The sequence below is a fragment of the Polypterus senegalus genome, chromosome 1 (genome assembly GCF_016835505.1).
Source record: "Polypterus senegalus isolate Bchr_013 chromosome 1, ASM1683550v1, whole genome shotgun sequence".
NCBI classification, from domain to species: Eukaryota; Metazoa; Chordata; class Cladistia; order Polypteriformes; family Polypteridae; genus Polypterus; species Polypterus senegalus.
The window spans coordinates 210175944-210190457 of record NC_053154.1 but is presented as its reverse complement, the minus strand read 5'-3'; the positions used below and the strand labels follow the sequence as shown (position 1 = coordinate 210190457).

The 14514-nt window shown below is 34.8% G+C and overlaps 1 protein-coding gene across 10 annotated transcripts in view; it reads left to right on the top strand.

Annotated features, from left to right (window-relative positions):
• camk2g2 (calcium/calmodulin-dependent protein kinase (CaM kinase) II gamma 2) overlaps positions 1 to 14514 on the top strand; it is a 124322-nt gene that overhangs the window by 42798 nt on the left and 67010 nt on the right. For all 10 annotated transcript variants that reach the window (XM_039768155.1, XM_039768173.1, XM_039768165.1 and 7 more), the window contains exon 3: positions 13248 to 13307. In XM_039768155.1, coding sequence (XP_039624089.1) covers positions 13248 to 13307 — 60 coding nt within the window. The remainder of the gene's footprint in view (positions 1 to 13247; positions 13308 to 14514) is intronic.

The following is a 14514-nucleotide window of genomic DNA, read 5'->3' as shown; positions in this document are numbered from 1 at the left end:
CATTGGGCCAGTAATCCAAGTGGTGGTGGTGGTTTGGTCGGGTGGGGTGATTATCATACTGATAAAATTAAATTGTGAAGCCATATTCATTTTTACAGCATTGTTTATGCTGGAATTGAGAGGATAGTAGATGATCATCAATTTATGTCTCTTTTGACAGCTAATAATGCTTCTCAGTAAATAGATGCTGCAATATGTGTTAGTGAGGGAAAATGTCATGCTTAGATATCTAAAGTGAGCAACTATTGGGATGTTGACTGAAAGGTTAGTCAACACTGGGTTAGTACAGAGAGGAAACACAAACAATTTATTCAAGTTGAACTTATAACGGGAAAGTTTTTCATAAAAGCTACTTTAACTTAAAATATATTGTAACTCTGATACAGCATTGTTAAAAATTGAGGAACATCATTGTTATATAAAAATATATTATGAGAAGATCACAGAACTTTATGGGAGTGATGGATTTTGAATTGTGGACTGCAATGGCTAATGGTTTAAGTGTCAGAGCAAAAAGCAGAGGTTGCATATGTTGCTTATCTCTTGTAATTTGTAGTGATGGCTGTGAAAAACTTTAATCTTATGTTTTCTTGCAGAAGAAAAGAAAAATGTTTGACATTATAGAACTGTATAGTGACCAGTGCTGTACAGCAGCAAATGATGTGAAAAATGTCCAAGGGAAAAAGAAAAAGCACTTACCCTGCATAATCCACATATCTGTTAACCAGTTATATGCTCAAAAAGTGCAAAAAGCATGCATTGTTTTGCTAATATATTGTCAGTAGTTACTATCTGATAAATACAGTAAGTATACATCATGCTATAAATAGGAAAACACATTCCCATGCTACTGCATTTTGGAGTTGAAGACTGGACATGAGCAATGAATGAGGAGGATGGCAATATTCATCTTCTAGCTCTGTAGTGAGTCTAAACAGCAGGAGTAACAACAAGGAGAATTAAGAGAGCACACAATCCATGAAAGCAAGTTCAGAAGCACCTGGATAATGAAAGTGCAGAACAAAAGGAAATGTAAGGAATAATTAAAATAAAATACCATGGGATTCCAGGACATCCTGCCCCAACCTGCAGACCCGTAAGGGGATTTAAAAAAAAAAAGGGATATTCCAACAAAGGTCTAAAATGACCCACATATTACACCTGACATTGAGTGTATGCAGACATCTACAACAAAAACACAATCTGACTCTGGTTAACCAACTAATCTTGTATTACTTCTTCTTGAGTGATCCTCAGTTTCAACAGTTTTCTGTTTTAGTGCTGTTATTTGGCATCTTATATGACAGCTTCAGCATCATGTTGTGCTATTGACTTAACGAAGTGCAACACCTTGCTTTGAATTTTTATTTGTTCTGATTTTAAGCTTGCAATCACTGTATGAAATTCAGTAGCCAAAGACAGCATTGTATTGTTCAGCATTGAAAAACTTAACCACTCACACAAAATCTTAATTTAGCCGGAATCAAGGTTGGTGTCTATGGCGCTAGGCAGCTGTACTTTCTTTGGTGAGTCAATAGTGTTAGGACAAGTTCTTCCTCTGTAATGCACAAAAAATATGCAAAGAGCATATTTAATAAATTACTGAACAGCTGGGATGGAGACTGACTAGCCCGAGGTCAGGAGAAAAAGCAGCACTAGGATGCCATCCACTCCAAATGTCATGTGATCCCCAAGAAAGATAAACTGTCGTAAGGCATGTAAATAATGCCAGTACATAATAATTTTTTACAAAATACAGCAAGTGGTGAAACAATACAGTTAAATTCGTGTATCTCTACCAAACTCTTTATTGTATAGCATACCTTTAAATGCATTCAGTGGTGTGAAATTTTATTATTGGTTTATCTTTAAACAAACTTGCAATGCCACTTCATGGTAGTACTAGTAGATATTTGCCCTATATTGCTGTTTTGGAAGTTGCACTTTCTTCTATGAGACTTGAGTTTATTGCTGTTTTCAAAGAGAAATGTATATGCATTATTACAAGGACAAATGTGAAAATGCTTTGCAAAAAAGGTAAAAAAAAAAAAAAAAACTGTTCCTTGGTAAATTAACCTTCATTGTGTTAAAACTGAACATGACAAAGTGATATGTTTGCTTATTGAGCCCAGAGAGGAATGGGTTGGTATAAAGTACGTGTCTGAATCTTTCATAGGTTTTATGAAATATGCAGTTTCCAGCTGCCCTGTGACCCCGCCCAGGATAAGTGAGTTAGTAGAACAGATGGTAAATGAAAATATAGTAAAGTTGCTGACAAGTTGCATTAGCCTGGGGATCAGTCACCCACCATATGACCTGACATTCCATCACACAAATGAGCTACTTCATGGGACCCTTTAAAATGGGCAAATCAGCCAAACAATTTCAACTTGTGTATCCCCAGAAGCAATCATTTTAAGGACTTAAAAGAGTGATGTAAAAAGCAAGGAACTGTGGGCACTCGGAGTCTGCGTGTGTAGTGCTGAAATACCTGCATTCTTCCCGTTAAAATGCTGTATGTGATGCACTGATCAGGCTGCCTTTCCTCAGCTACACCACACTCCTGCTAAACTTGAGAATCTCATGCATCTGCTGCTGCAAAATAAAAAAAAAAAAGCAACAGGTGCAGTTTGGCACTTCGAGGACATTTCTGCATATGTTTGGAGCCAATCAACAATGTTTATTTACACTTCTAAAATCCCACAGATGATGTAATGGAAATTGTTTCATATCTCTTTTATGACAGTAAAAAAAAGCAGAGATAATATTTTATTTGTGTAACAGGAATGCCATTCAATTGGCTGCAAACATTCTGCTACAAAACAAACCATTTTTTCTGGAGTACTTAATTTTCATATGGCAGTTCTTGTAATTTGCATGCTCACAGCAAGCTGTTATTTCCCTGTAAACTTTGCAATGCTCGACTTAACTATGGACAGAGTATTTTATATTAAGGTAACTCTGGCAGCTTTCTCTTCAGTGGTGCACTATGGTAATTTGGATTCAATCCATTTTGTTAGACAAGTACCAAAATATTTCATTGCTTTTAAATAAAAAAAAACATATAGCAATGAAAAATATTAGAGTACTATACTCATACCAGTTTTTTTCTCATGTCTAATTTAATCAGTTGCACGGCTTCACTTGGGCCCTAATTTGGGATACTGAGGTGGTTCGTCGTGTCGTGGGTGTGGCAATGTTCTGTACCAGTACATTTTCACAGCATCTCTCTCTCTCTCTCCAATTTAAACTAATAATGGCAGTGTCTCTCTTTCATCTTAAAAATTTTATAAATGCAAATGTTTATCGCAGTTGATATATTCAAAACTGAACTGAAAATTTACAATGTTTCCAAGCCATTTTCTTGTTACTTGGATGATGTATTCAGTGCTGAAGGAGTTTTCAGTTTACCTTGTTTTTGCAAAACTCTTCCATTATATTTTTGGCAGGATAGATTCTATTCTTATGTCTTCAGGCAAACATCCAGCCTACACTTCAAGGTAGAAGAGCAGCCCTTTAATTTGTAAATGGGAAAAAAAATACATTTTGGCCTCAACCTTCATTTTATCTGGATAATCTGTCTGATTATATTTAATTTACTCCTGTTGAATAATACTGTAAAGGTTCAGTTATACTTTTTGCAGAGAGAATTTTGAATTCCTTGGTTAGACAAACCTATCATTTATATAGTACAGCATAAATGCAATGAAGGTAACTTTAACATTTATTTTCATTGTGCCTTATTGTTTCAGGCATAGTGAGGTAATTAAGATTGAAAATCTTTAAAAGTGTGATTTTAAACATTTTTTAATTAAAAATGAAAATCAGAGTTATATGGCTGTTATTTTCTGTTGTCTTTAATAGAAAGAAATCCAAGTTTTATCTGTTACTCCAGATAATTGTATTTGGTATTAAGCACTTAAAAATTGAGGCTGTGATAACAGTATGACTCTCGGATCGAACATCACTATTCAGATATGTTTTAAATTTATTTCAAAAAGGTCTTGTTTGAAAGCAAAAGCTGACTTTTGATTGTCAAATAACACTGTGTTATCTGCACTAATTTTGGCATTGTGTAACTCCAGACGTGCTATGCAACGCTGTCGTATTTCACTGCTGTGTTTGTGCTTCACTCCATGGTCATCCGTTTTGTAATTTAGTTTTGAATGGTCAGCTTCTTATCTTCATTAGAAAAACTAATGCCAGAACCCTTCACAATGTACTATTTTTTTTCTGCCCCACTACTCCTTACTTTGATCTACAAGGATACTCAGAGCAGTTCTTCTAAGTTCTTCTCCTGTGCCTTAAAAGTATTGTTTTGCATCTGATTCTGTCCCAGTCACTCTTAAACCTGAGATCTCTGAATGTTGTTTAATGCTAAGCCCTTCTCATTAAACCTTTATTACAATGCTTTTAAACACCAACTAAGTCACGTTACCCAACATGACATGTCTCAAAATTAATCTCCGTCTTAGGTGGCTGCTGGTTTCATACATAATGCTTAAAACAGTGAGGTGTATTTAAAAATATTCTGGCCACCTTCATTAAAATATTGCTGCATATGTAGAGTAGGAAAAGTAGACAGATTGTGTGGACTCTAGGTTGGTATGTGATGATCCTGTTTTTTCTATCTGTGTCCATGGGTGCCGACTGGCTTTTTACACTGAATGCCGTGATATAAATAGTATCCTTCTGTTGCCCGTTGGACACTTCCAAAATAATGAAACAAGTCTGACCTGCCTGTCTCTTGCCTGATTTTTACTTTGCTTGCTATTCTCACTCTGTCACTGTCTTACTAACTAACCGTATTCCTTCCTGATCTTAAAACTGCACTGCCTGTGCCTGCTTGGCAGTAGGACATGTCACTACATGGTTGTACTGCAGGACTCAAGCTGAGTGTTGCAATGGGGACCCATGCATCTGTGTCAGAAGTGCTGCATGATTTACAGATGTACAAATAAAGTAAAAAATATTAATAATATAGTGAAGCACAGTGCCAATGCAAATGGCTCATATGAATTTCAGCTCCTTTTTGGTGGCTGCTTTTATGGCTCCCAGTTCCAAGGAGAAGTTTTGCACCCAACTGTCAGTACTAGGCTGAAGATAAGACGGAAGTGCACATGCTGAGCATTTTGATGGCTCTTATATTTAAATAAGAGTTGCCAGAGTCCCGCTAGTATTCTTTTTTTTTTTTTTTTTTTTTTGCTGTTTCCCCCGAGTCTAGCTATGTCCCTGAATCATTAACCTAACTTTAGATATATTTGAATACTTATTTTTAATTTGAATATTTGATCCTTATTTTTTAGCTAATTTGACAGTGTTAAATGTAGCTGCATACTCAAAAAATATTCATTCTTTGCAAGTGACCAAGTTTGCAAACCCAACTTTTACCTTTTAAACTGTTACTTGAAATATTTATGAAACAAATACTTTGGTACCTGCTAATCTGGACTATATAAGTGTGGACACAGTGGGTATGTCTGCTAGCAATGTAGGCCATTGAAAAGTTGAGGTGAGGTAGCTAAGTTGCCAGTTTAGTAAAATATAGTATTAATAAGGCAGTGTATTTTTTTATTTCTTGTTATGAACTTGTGTTATATACAATAAATATATTCCTGACAGATTAACAAGCGTAGTGAAAACAACGTCAAAATCAAACAGTAAAACAAAATTGAAGCTGAAATCTAAAAAAACCTGTAGGAAAGTGCAAATATGATTTTCATATAAAATATGCTGCCTCTTTCTTAAAATTATATGGCCTACAACAAAATGTTGGTTGTGTTGCTATCTGAACACAACTATATGGTATAATTTAAATACCTGCAACATGTCAATATAAAGCAAAAAATGTTGACAACCTTTACTGAATGTATGTATTTAACTGGATATCAGTTTGTTGTTGTTGAATGCTATCATATTACTTCTTGCGCAGCCATGATTCCATAATAGATTAAGCTAGTTTGGAAAATACAAGATGCATTGTTGAAAAGACATAATATTTAGCTGAGCAAATCAAATGGTTTGAGGGTCTGCACAAAACAGAATAAATAGCTTGACCGTTTAATAGGAGAATTGCCAGGAAATGTGGTTTTCATGTCAATGGCTAGGTAATCATACAATGTACAAGACAATATGTAGATAATGAATATGTTTAAATAGTGCATGGTATTAAATTGATATTACACTAAAACACTAAAAACAGTGAGTGAGCATTTCCTTTAATGTACGGCTATACAAAACCTCTAACAGATTAATTGAATAAATTATAGCCTTTTCCATATGTGCTAACAAATTAATTACATAAAACCACCCTTCTCTGTATATGAAGCCACAAAATGCTGGGTGTCTTTCTCCTCTTCGCAAAATATTTTAAGACAGAGATTCCATTTTTAGACAACACTGCCTTGAAAGTAAGCATTTAATCATATGAAGAAACCAAAACATGGGGATGGGGTACCAGCACTGGATTCACTTGACTGCTTGTTTTCAGCTTCATAGAGGAGCACAGTGGTAATTTACCTAGCAGCCATCTGTTTATGCTCAATTTTCTTTCCATGAATTTTGAAAAGTGTTTAAGTGTGGCATGGGAAATGGTTCTGGATTTTTAATATTTATATAACTTGGTAGCAGTGATGGCCCATCGTTAAATTTTCTGTTTGAGGGAACATTTTTTCAATATTCAGAAAATGATGCTGTTTTTATTCAGAATGAGATACAAAGTGTTAATGGTTTGAAGAAAATATAGAAGAAAATGCTGTTTTCTGAAAAATGTACAAACACAAATACACACTGACATGCAATGCATGTTAATTAATATGAATTGTATTGCTTGGTTGACTATGATATGGTTATCAAATAGGTCCTTAATAATGGACTTCTCCTCATCATACTCTTAACCCTGCTTTCCAAGCTGTTTTTTGAAGGTGGCTAAATGCGTTTGATCGGTGGTTCAGTGTATTCTTTTTTTCTCTCATATCTTTGTATTATTTTTGTATTTTATGAGAACTGATTCAATTGTGACTGGGTTTTATTTCCACCCTGTGCCTAACTATGTTGAGTTAGTTCTGGTGGGTTAAGTTATATGGTCATGAATAACTAGATGGAAGGAAAATGTATTTTTTATATACAAATCAAAAACATTTCAAGTCAACAAGTGATGAGGCAGACAGCTCTGCTTTTAAACTCTGATGCTAATGTACAGTTATGTTTTGCAGCAATTTTAAACCAACTTTGAATAGTGTACCTGTGCAGCTTACAGTCATGAGCAATATACAATACAGACTGGTCAGGTTCACTAATTAATTGATGACCAAATAATATTTTTTTGTGTGAATAGTTTACATAAACATTACACTTTAATACATTTCAAGTGTGTTCTACAATACATAAAAATTAATTCCTCTCTCTCTACATGTATTAGGTATAAAACAGATTTCTATCAACTTTTGGGGTATTTCTGCTAACCGAAAGTGGTACTTTTTATTCATACACCTGCAGAGTCTGATTTATTCAACTTTACTTTTATAATAATTGTTCAATATATTATTAACTAGGGGGCTTTACCCCCTGCTTGCTTCACTAGGCAACCCCCCCCCCAACTACCCCCTGCCAGCGCTATGCACTGTTGTGAAGAGGGGGGCTGTACACACCCCAAGGAGACACGGCCGTTCCTCCGAAACCCCCTCTTAAACGGTGATACAATGGGAAACAAATAGTTTTTCTTTTTTTTTTTTTTTTTTTTAAACCTCCTCTTTGCTCGATCAGCTGCTGGATTGCTGCCGTGCTGTGATCTTCAGTTTGCTCGCCTACCCCATAACCCATCCATTTAAAATGCCTGTACAGGAGCTGTCCTTTTGTCTCGCTGCCTTGTCTCTGTTCTCCCGCAGACATCCTCAAACACTATTCAATCTTTTTTTGCTGTTCCGTTATTTCACTGAGTAATATTTTCCATTTGTTTGCACTAATGCGATCTTTACTCTCATTTTATGAGACTTTAGAATTTTCCTACTTTCATTATCTCTAACCTGCTCTGCATGTGTATCACGGGACTTGCTTCCAAAGGTTGTAGGTATGAAGTGACCTGCCCATCTCGCAGGACATGAAAGTGTCTCTCTTCAAAAGATCACCTCTCATCACAGGAAAAAAGTCTCATCTAGTCCCAAGATTTTTTTTTATAATAGAGAGATTTGATTTGATTTGTTGTTGATGGTTCTTTAATATACATGATATAAAATGATAATCATTGTCTTGTGGTTTACTCCTCAAATATCCATCCCCATATCTGAGTATACGAGAAAGTCTAGGGGATACCACTCTCAATTTTACTTATTTGACTTAGCATACTGTTAAGCTATTACCTTATATGCTAAGATGCCCAGCATAACATAAAAATCAATATTTTGGTTGAGCTTCAAATACTTTAAAATAAAGTATAATTGAAATTTCAAAAAATATGTCATACAATTTACTGTTCTTCTGTGATTTTTTTTTTTCTTGTTCTCAATAAACAGCCTTTATTTTACAGTATAGGCTTCCCCCACATTACAAAGTTAATGTATTGGTGAAAACCCCTTCTTAAGTTTTTATAACGCATACTACCATTAATTTAAGTAGAAAATATTAAGTGTTTCTGGCCCCAAAAATGATCCAGATTTTCCTGTAAATTGACAGAATTCATTTAATATTAACAATACTCACCAAGACAGACTCTGTTTTTCCTTCATTAGATACTGTTTAATAAAGTTCACATAAAAAGGTATTGTGCTTTGTTCGTATTTGGGCTTTTTCAGCTACTTGTTGATGTTTTTTGGTGTCATGATGTGTAAGATAATTAGAGAAGACATATGAACAACATGCAAGGGTTGGGTCAATATTTGATATTATCCAATGATTAGAAGTTTTGTTTTTTTTAAGTTGACCATCTGGTTCTATATGGAAGTAAATCAGAGTTCAGGTTTTGTATTTTCTTAAACATCTGAAAAATTACTTTCAGAATGACGTTGAGCAGATTACAAACAAATAATATAATTCTGATTCTGAAAGGATTTTTGGGAAACAAGGTCATAAAAGCACAAAAAAAACCCCAGATTTTTGTGATGATGCCAGAACCATTCTGTCACATGCAGCCAAAAGCAGTAGAAAGCAAAAGAAACAAAATTACATGGCACTTGTTTGGTATTGTTGTTTTGGTTTTACTCTGAATGATAGGATGAGGCTGCTTATCCCATTATGGCCATTTGTCGATTGTATAGAAAGTGTGTAGAAAAAGCAGTAAAATAATTTTGTTAGAACATCTGAGGATTTCACATTCTATGCGGTAAGCTTAACCGAATATTAGTACCAAGTCTTCAAGTGGAGGCAACCTTCTGCCCCACAGTGTCAGCCAAATTTACGGTACATATTAAGTAGTGTAGGTTAAACCATGTTTGCTGCAGTTTTTGGGGCAATGTAAGGTAGTTGTTAAATACATTTCACAATCACTATATACAGATTTCCACAGGTTTGGAACATATCCCTCATGTAAAGTGAAGTTCTACTTTATTATAAAGCCTGCACTTTTGAAATGAGCTGCTTGACTAGTTTTTAAAAAAATATATATTTAGTGTTTTGTCTTTATGGCAAACAAGTACAAAAAACTTATACACCATTTCTTTTGTTACTGGTTAAACTGTTAACAAAATCGACCTAAAGTAATGTACTGCAGGTCAGAATTGGAGATGGGGGCTTGAAAAATAAATTATAGCTCCTAGTCATCATTGACAACAGAAGTGTAAAAAAAAAAAAAGAAATGTGCCAGTCCCAAATGCTGATTGCATTTTTGTTTAAGTCACAGTCTGGTGTTCTGTTTTATTTTAAAGTAGTGAGCACAGAAATGAAAATTACTGGCAGAAGTCAAATTTTAGAAAACACAATGCCATATGTCAAACACTTTCCAGCGTTATTTTCTTGTTCATGAATTTTTGTACCATTGTGTTAGGCCTAAATTAAATCCATTTCAGTTTTGATTTATGCTTATCATTAAAATTGGATTATAAAAGTGCAAGTTGATGAAACAGTGTTTATTGTTCAAGTCAGTTTTTCAAACACAACATAAAAAAAAAAACTGAAAGTGATAAATGGAAGATTAAATAAATTAGCAGTTAACAAAATATATGTGCAGATTTTACTCCTAGCCATTAATAAATTGTTAGTATACTTCCAATGATTTATAACTTTTAAACGCTTGAATAATGTAAGCACAGAGTCCTAAAACGAGGTTGTTTATGATGTCAGTATACAGTATATAAGTGGAGTTGGTTGAGGTACTTTATCCATTCCTTGGCTGGCAAGTTGTAGTGCTTCACATTGCTTACTTGCTTACATTGCAACTTGTCCTGGTATGATCTCTGTTTCCCTTTCTTTGTAGACACGAGAACATACATTTAGCTAAATAAAACTGTAATATTAAGATTTAAAAAATGTCATTGCAATGTAGTCAAAGTGATACTAACAGAAAATACATTAACAAAAGACATCCTAGGATTTAAAAAAAAAAACACCTTTAATTAAAAGACTTTACTTACTCTCCTTCTGTTTGAGCAAGTGTACAAGGGACATGGGACAACTAGCCCTGTTTCTTCTACCAGGCAGCCTGCATTTCTCCAAACCACAGGGTGGAACTGTGATGGTCACACACATCTGGCTTTTAACTAGCATCAGTATTTTCACAGCAGCTATTACTATTCTCTTCAGAGAAACTCCATTACTGCCCGACTTAATTTTTTTTTCTGGACCAACTGCTTTTTATAGGCATTGCCCAGAATTGTTTCTGGCAATCTTCTACATTTTTTTTTTAATTTCAAATAAGCCCATGGCTAGCTTTTTTGGCTCACCTTTCTGTATTTACCTTAACAACACTCTGGTTTGAGGCAACACTACATTCATGTGACTTTTCAAATTGTTAACTTCTCTCCAATACATTAAAAGTATTTATCTAGGAAATTTGGCTTTACGCCCTAAACCATCACTATGTAGTCGCTGTGGCTGCTCTGTAACATGCAGATTAAAAAGTTAGGGGGGTGAGTGTTCACAAATTGTACTGAGTCATTCTGTTTATGATGTGCACAGTATGCACTGACTGACTGAATGGAATACAAATAAATATGCATGCATATATGTGTGTGTGTAATGACATTCACTCAGTCATGAGCAGTTGTAGTGTATATGAACTATGTGTATTGTTCAAATGCTAACTCTCTCACCCAAGCTAGAATGTTTAGGTGCAACTTAGGGATTATGAAACAGGAACTGCAAAGGCATTTTTCACTTCAGTCCGCCTGGAGGGGAACTTGAGCATTTTCAAGCGTTTGCGTTGTGAACTCTTTTTCAAGTTTCATTGTTTTTTTAACATATTAAATCTGAATAAGCAGTATACATTTGGATGTATTGGAGTCTAATTTGCTTTACTGCAAATAAATTAGCCTCTGGTATAGTCACTAGTTTCCTGCCTTGTGCCTGTTGCTGCAGGAGTAGGCCCAGGCAACCGTGGCATTCAATTGTATTAAAAAATGAATGGATGAGTGCACTCCTGTCAGCAGATGACACTTATTTTTAAATACCCCTTGGGCTCTTTGTGTCAACAAGATAAAAGTAGTCTCTACCGGAACAGAACGCCCATAGGCGCACCACAATAATACAAACGTCAATAGTAACAAGTTAAACCAGCAGCAGTTCCTAGTAACACTGTGGTTTCCCATAATAAAACCTAATTTTTTTCTAATTATTTCCATTATATTTTTTAATATAATGATAGGATATGTTTTATTAGGTAATATTTGACATTACAGTATACTTAATGATATCTCCTGTCACGATAATAGGAATCTAGCACTTATAGTACTGTGTGTCTTGTACTGTAGATATGTGTCTAACCTTAAAATATTTCTGTTTATGTATTGAGAGGCTTGTTAATGTAGATAGGTGTCTTTTTTATCAAAGCAGCTCTGTTATAAATTGTTACATTTGTAATCTTAAGAGCTCCTACTGAGTCCCCGCCCTTACTGCTAAATTTTCATTTAAAAACTCACCTCCATTTTCACGTTTCGTCCACACTATACTGCACCAACATTTTCAACCAATGAAAATGAATACCTTTGAAAATACTCTCCCGACTTTTCAAAATGCACTGGTGGACTGCATTGTGCTCTGGTTGGTTTGTGCTTGTTATATCCTGGTCATTATAACATCTCTTTCCAGATTGGCCACCCTTCACAGAAGAAAACCATATTCCAGCATAATGGGTATAAAAGCTTGCTGTGGTATTTGCTGCATCTAAATTGAGTTTTGTGTAATTGTTTGATATTGTAGTCAAGCAACTACTCACAATGCATGATAGAGTCACCAGTTGTATATGTGCTCAAACTGTGTGAGCATGTTTGGACTGATTGGCATGCCACAATGAGGGTGCTCAGGCTATATGTGTACCATGCACATTCACTGTGGTCACTGCACAATGAATTTCGTGAAAATTGATGGCAACATCAGAAAATGGGCTTGTGAGACACTACAAGACAGCTGACTGAAATTTCTGACATAATAGAAATTGTTCAGATTGTGCAATAGTCCAGAGATACAATTGGGCATCACAACCGCTCTCATACTGCATAGAAAACAACAAATGATGAAGTGGAAACTCAGGCCATCTCAAAAATTCAGTTTGTAGCTGGAAGTTGGGCTTACAATTGTGCAAAAATTGTACAGTGTATGCCTGGTTTAAGATGTGTATGTGGCACACGTGCCCAGTGTACAGGAATGATTATATGAGTTTTTGGTTGTTTTAGTGTGGAATAGAATATTTTTGTAAACTATTTCATACTAATTATAGTATGGACAGAGAGAATTTTTATTTACAAATCCTATGTTTAAATAAAAACATAGTGTAGGTGTAGTTTGAGTAATATCTTGAGTTCTAACATTTGAACACAGAATGCCTTTTAACAGTAGCTTTGTTTTAAGGATGAGGCAGTTTCTCATTTGGTGACTTGCTATTCATTGCAGATGTTTTAATGACATTAATACCTTTGTCAAAGTGACTTTCATGTCTGTTGAAGTGAACATGACTTTAATTCCTAGATTTCTGCAAAAATACCCTCATATGATTAATACAATAAGATTAATATAATTAATTTAGAATATTTTAGATATTTTTATAAATATGCCAATAAAGAAACCACCTAAACAAATAACTTTTTCCCCATTTGTATTTACAGATCACCAAAAACTGGAGCGGGAGGCCAGAATCTGTCGTCTTCTCAAGCATCCCAACATTGGTAAGTACCATCTCCTGGAATTATTGGGTCAGAATCAGTCTTAGGCTGTGTAAGCCAGGTATGGGAAGGCAGCCTTTTTCAAAAAAAATATGAGGCCAAAATAATAAGAATTGTACTTGTGACAGTAAAGAAGTATAAAAAAAACTAGATAATAAGTGCAGATTTGCTTTGGCACCATTAAAAGCTGAGGTTATATTTAGAGTTTTAATGACTTAGCAGGCATGAATTTGAAAAATATTTTGTAGGCACCTAAAACCTAACTCGGGAAAGAGGAAGTTAAAAAAGAAAAGTTGTATAATTAAAATTTGCACAGGCTTGCTTTGCTCACCTGACCCTATGTGGTTAAATTTTCTATCTCCAAGAGGTAGGAGGAAATATTGATACACTGCAATATGTTATTGTCATGGAGGACAGGTATCCGTAGGTTTTTCAGTTCTGAGATATATGCTGAAATCTTTTTTCTTGCGAAAACAGGAAATCTTTTTGAACAGGTTTTTTATTTGAGATGTAACCACTACTGCTAGCTTTGGTGTAAAGGTACTGATACAACATGCTCTTTTTATGTGTAAGTTGAGACCTTTCATACACTTTGGTATTCAGTGTTGCAGCAAAGAATGAGGCTTATTTTTGTCATTATTATCATATCTCCTACATACTGCACACAAACATTTATATTCGAATATGTTTTAAATTTTGAATATTCAAAATTTAATTAAAACTTTTAGATGCCTCCTGGGAGTCTTAATACTCCTGCCATAGTACAATTGGATTTTTCAGATAAAATTTGCACATCATTGTCAGTATTTTTAGTTAGTTTCTGTCACAAGCAGAGAAACAGATAGCCCACTGGCCAGTGAGAAAGTGCAATGTTTTCATTTTCAAATGGAAGAAATTGACTATTATTCCATTTTTTTCAATGTCCCCTCCTCTCTACATCAAATAGAAGAGTTGGCTGACATGGCTGTCTCTCTTCCATTTTACAAAAACATTTGAAAACTGATTTGTACTTCTTGAGATGGACAAACTGATGTCATCAAAGTAAAAGCGATCAAGAACAAATATTTGCATGAAGTGGAGCTAGGAAACCTCTGTATAGAAAAAGCCCAAGAGATATGTTTTTCACATATTAAATACAGCTTGAAATTTGTTCAAAGGTACTTAAAGGACTGTTTGACTGTGGGAAACAAGAATCTCTGGTCTGATGAAA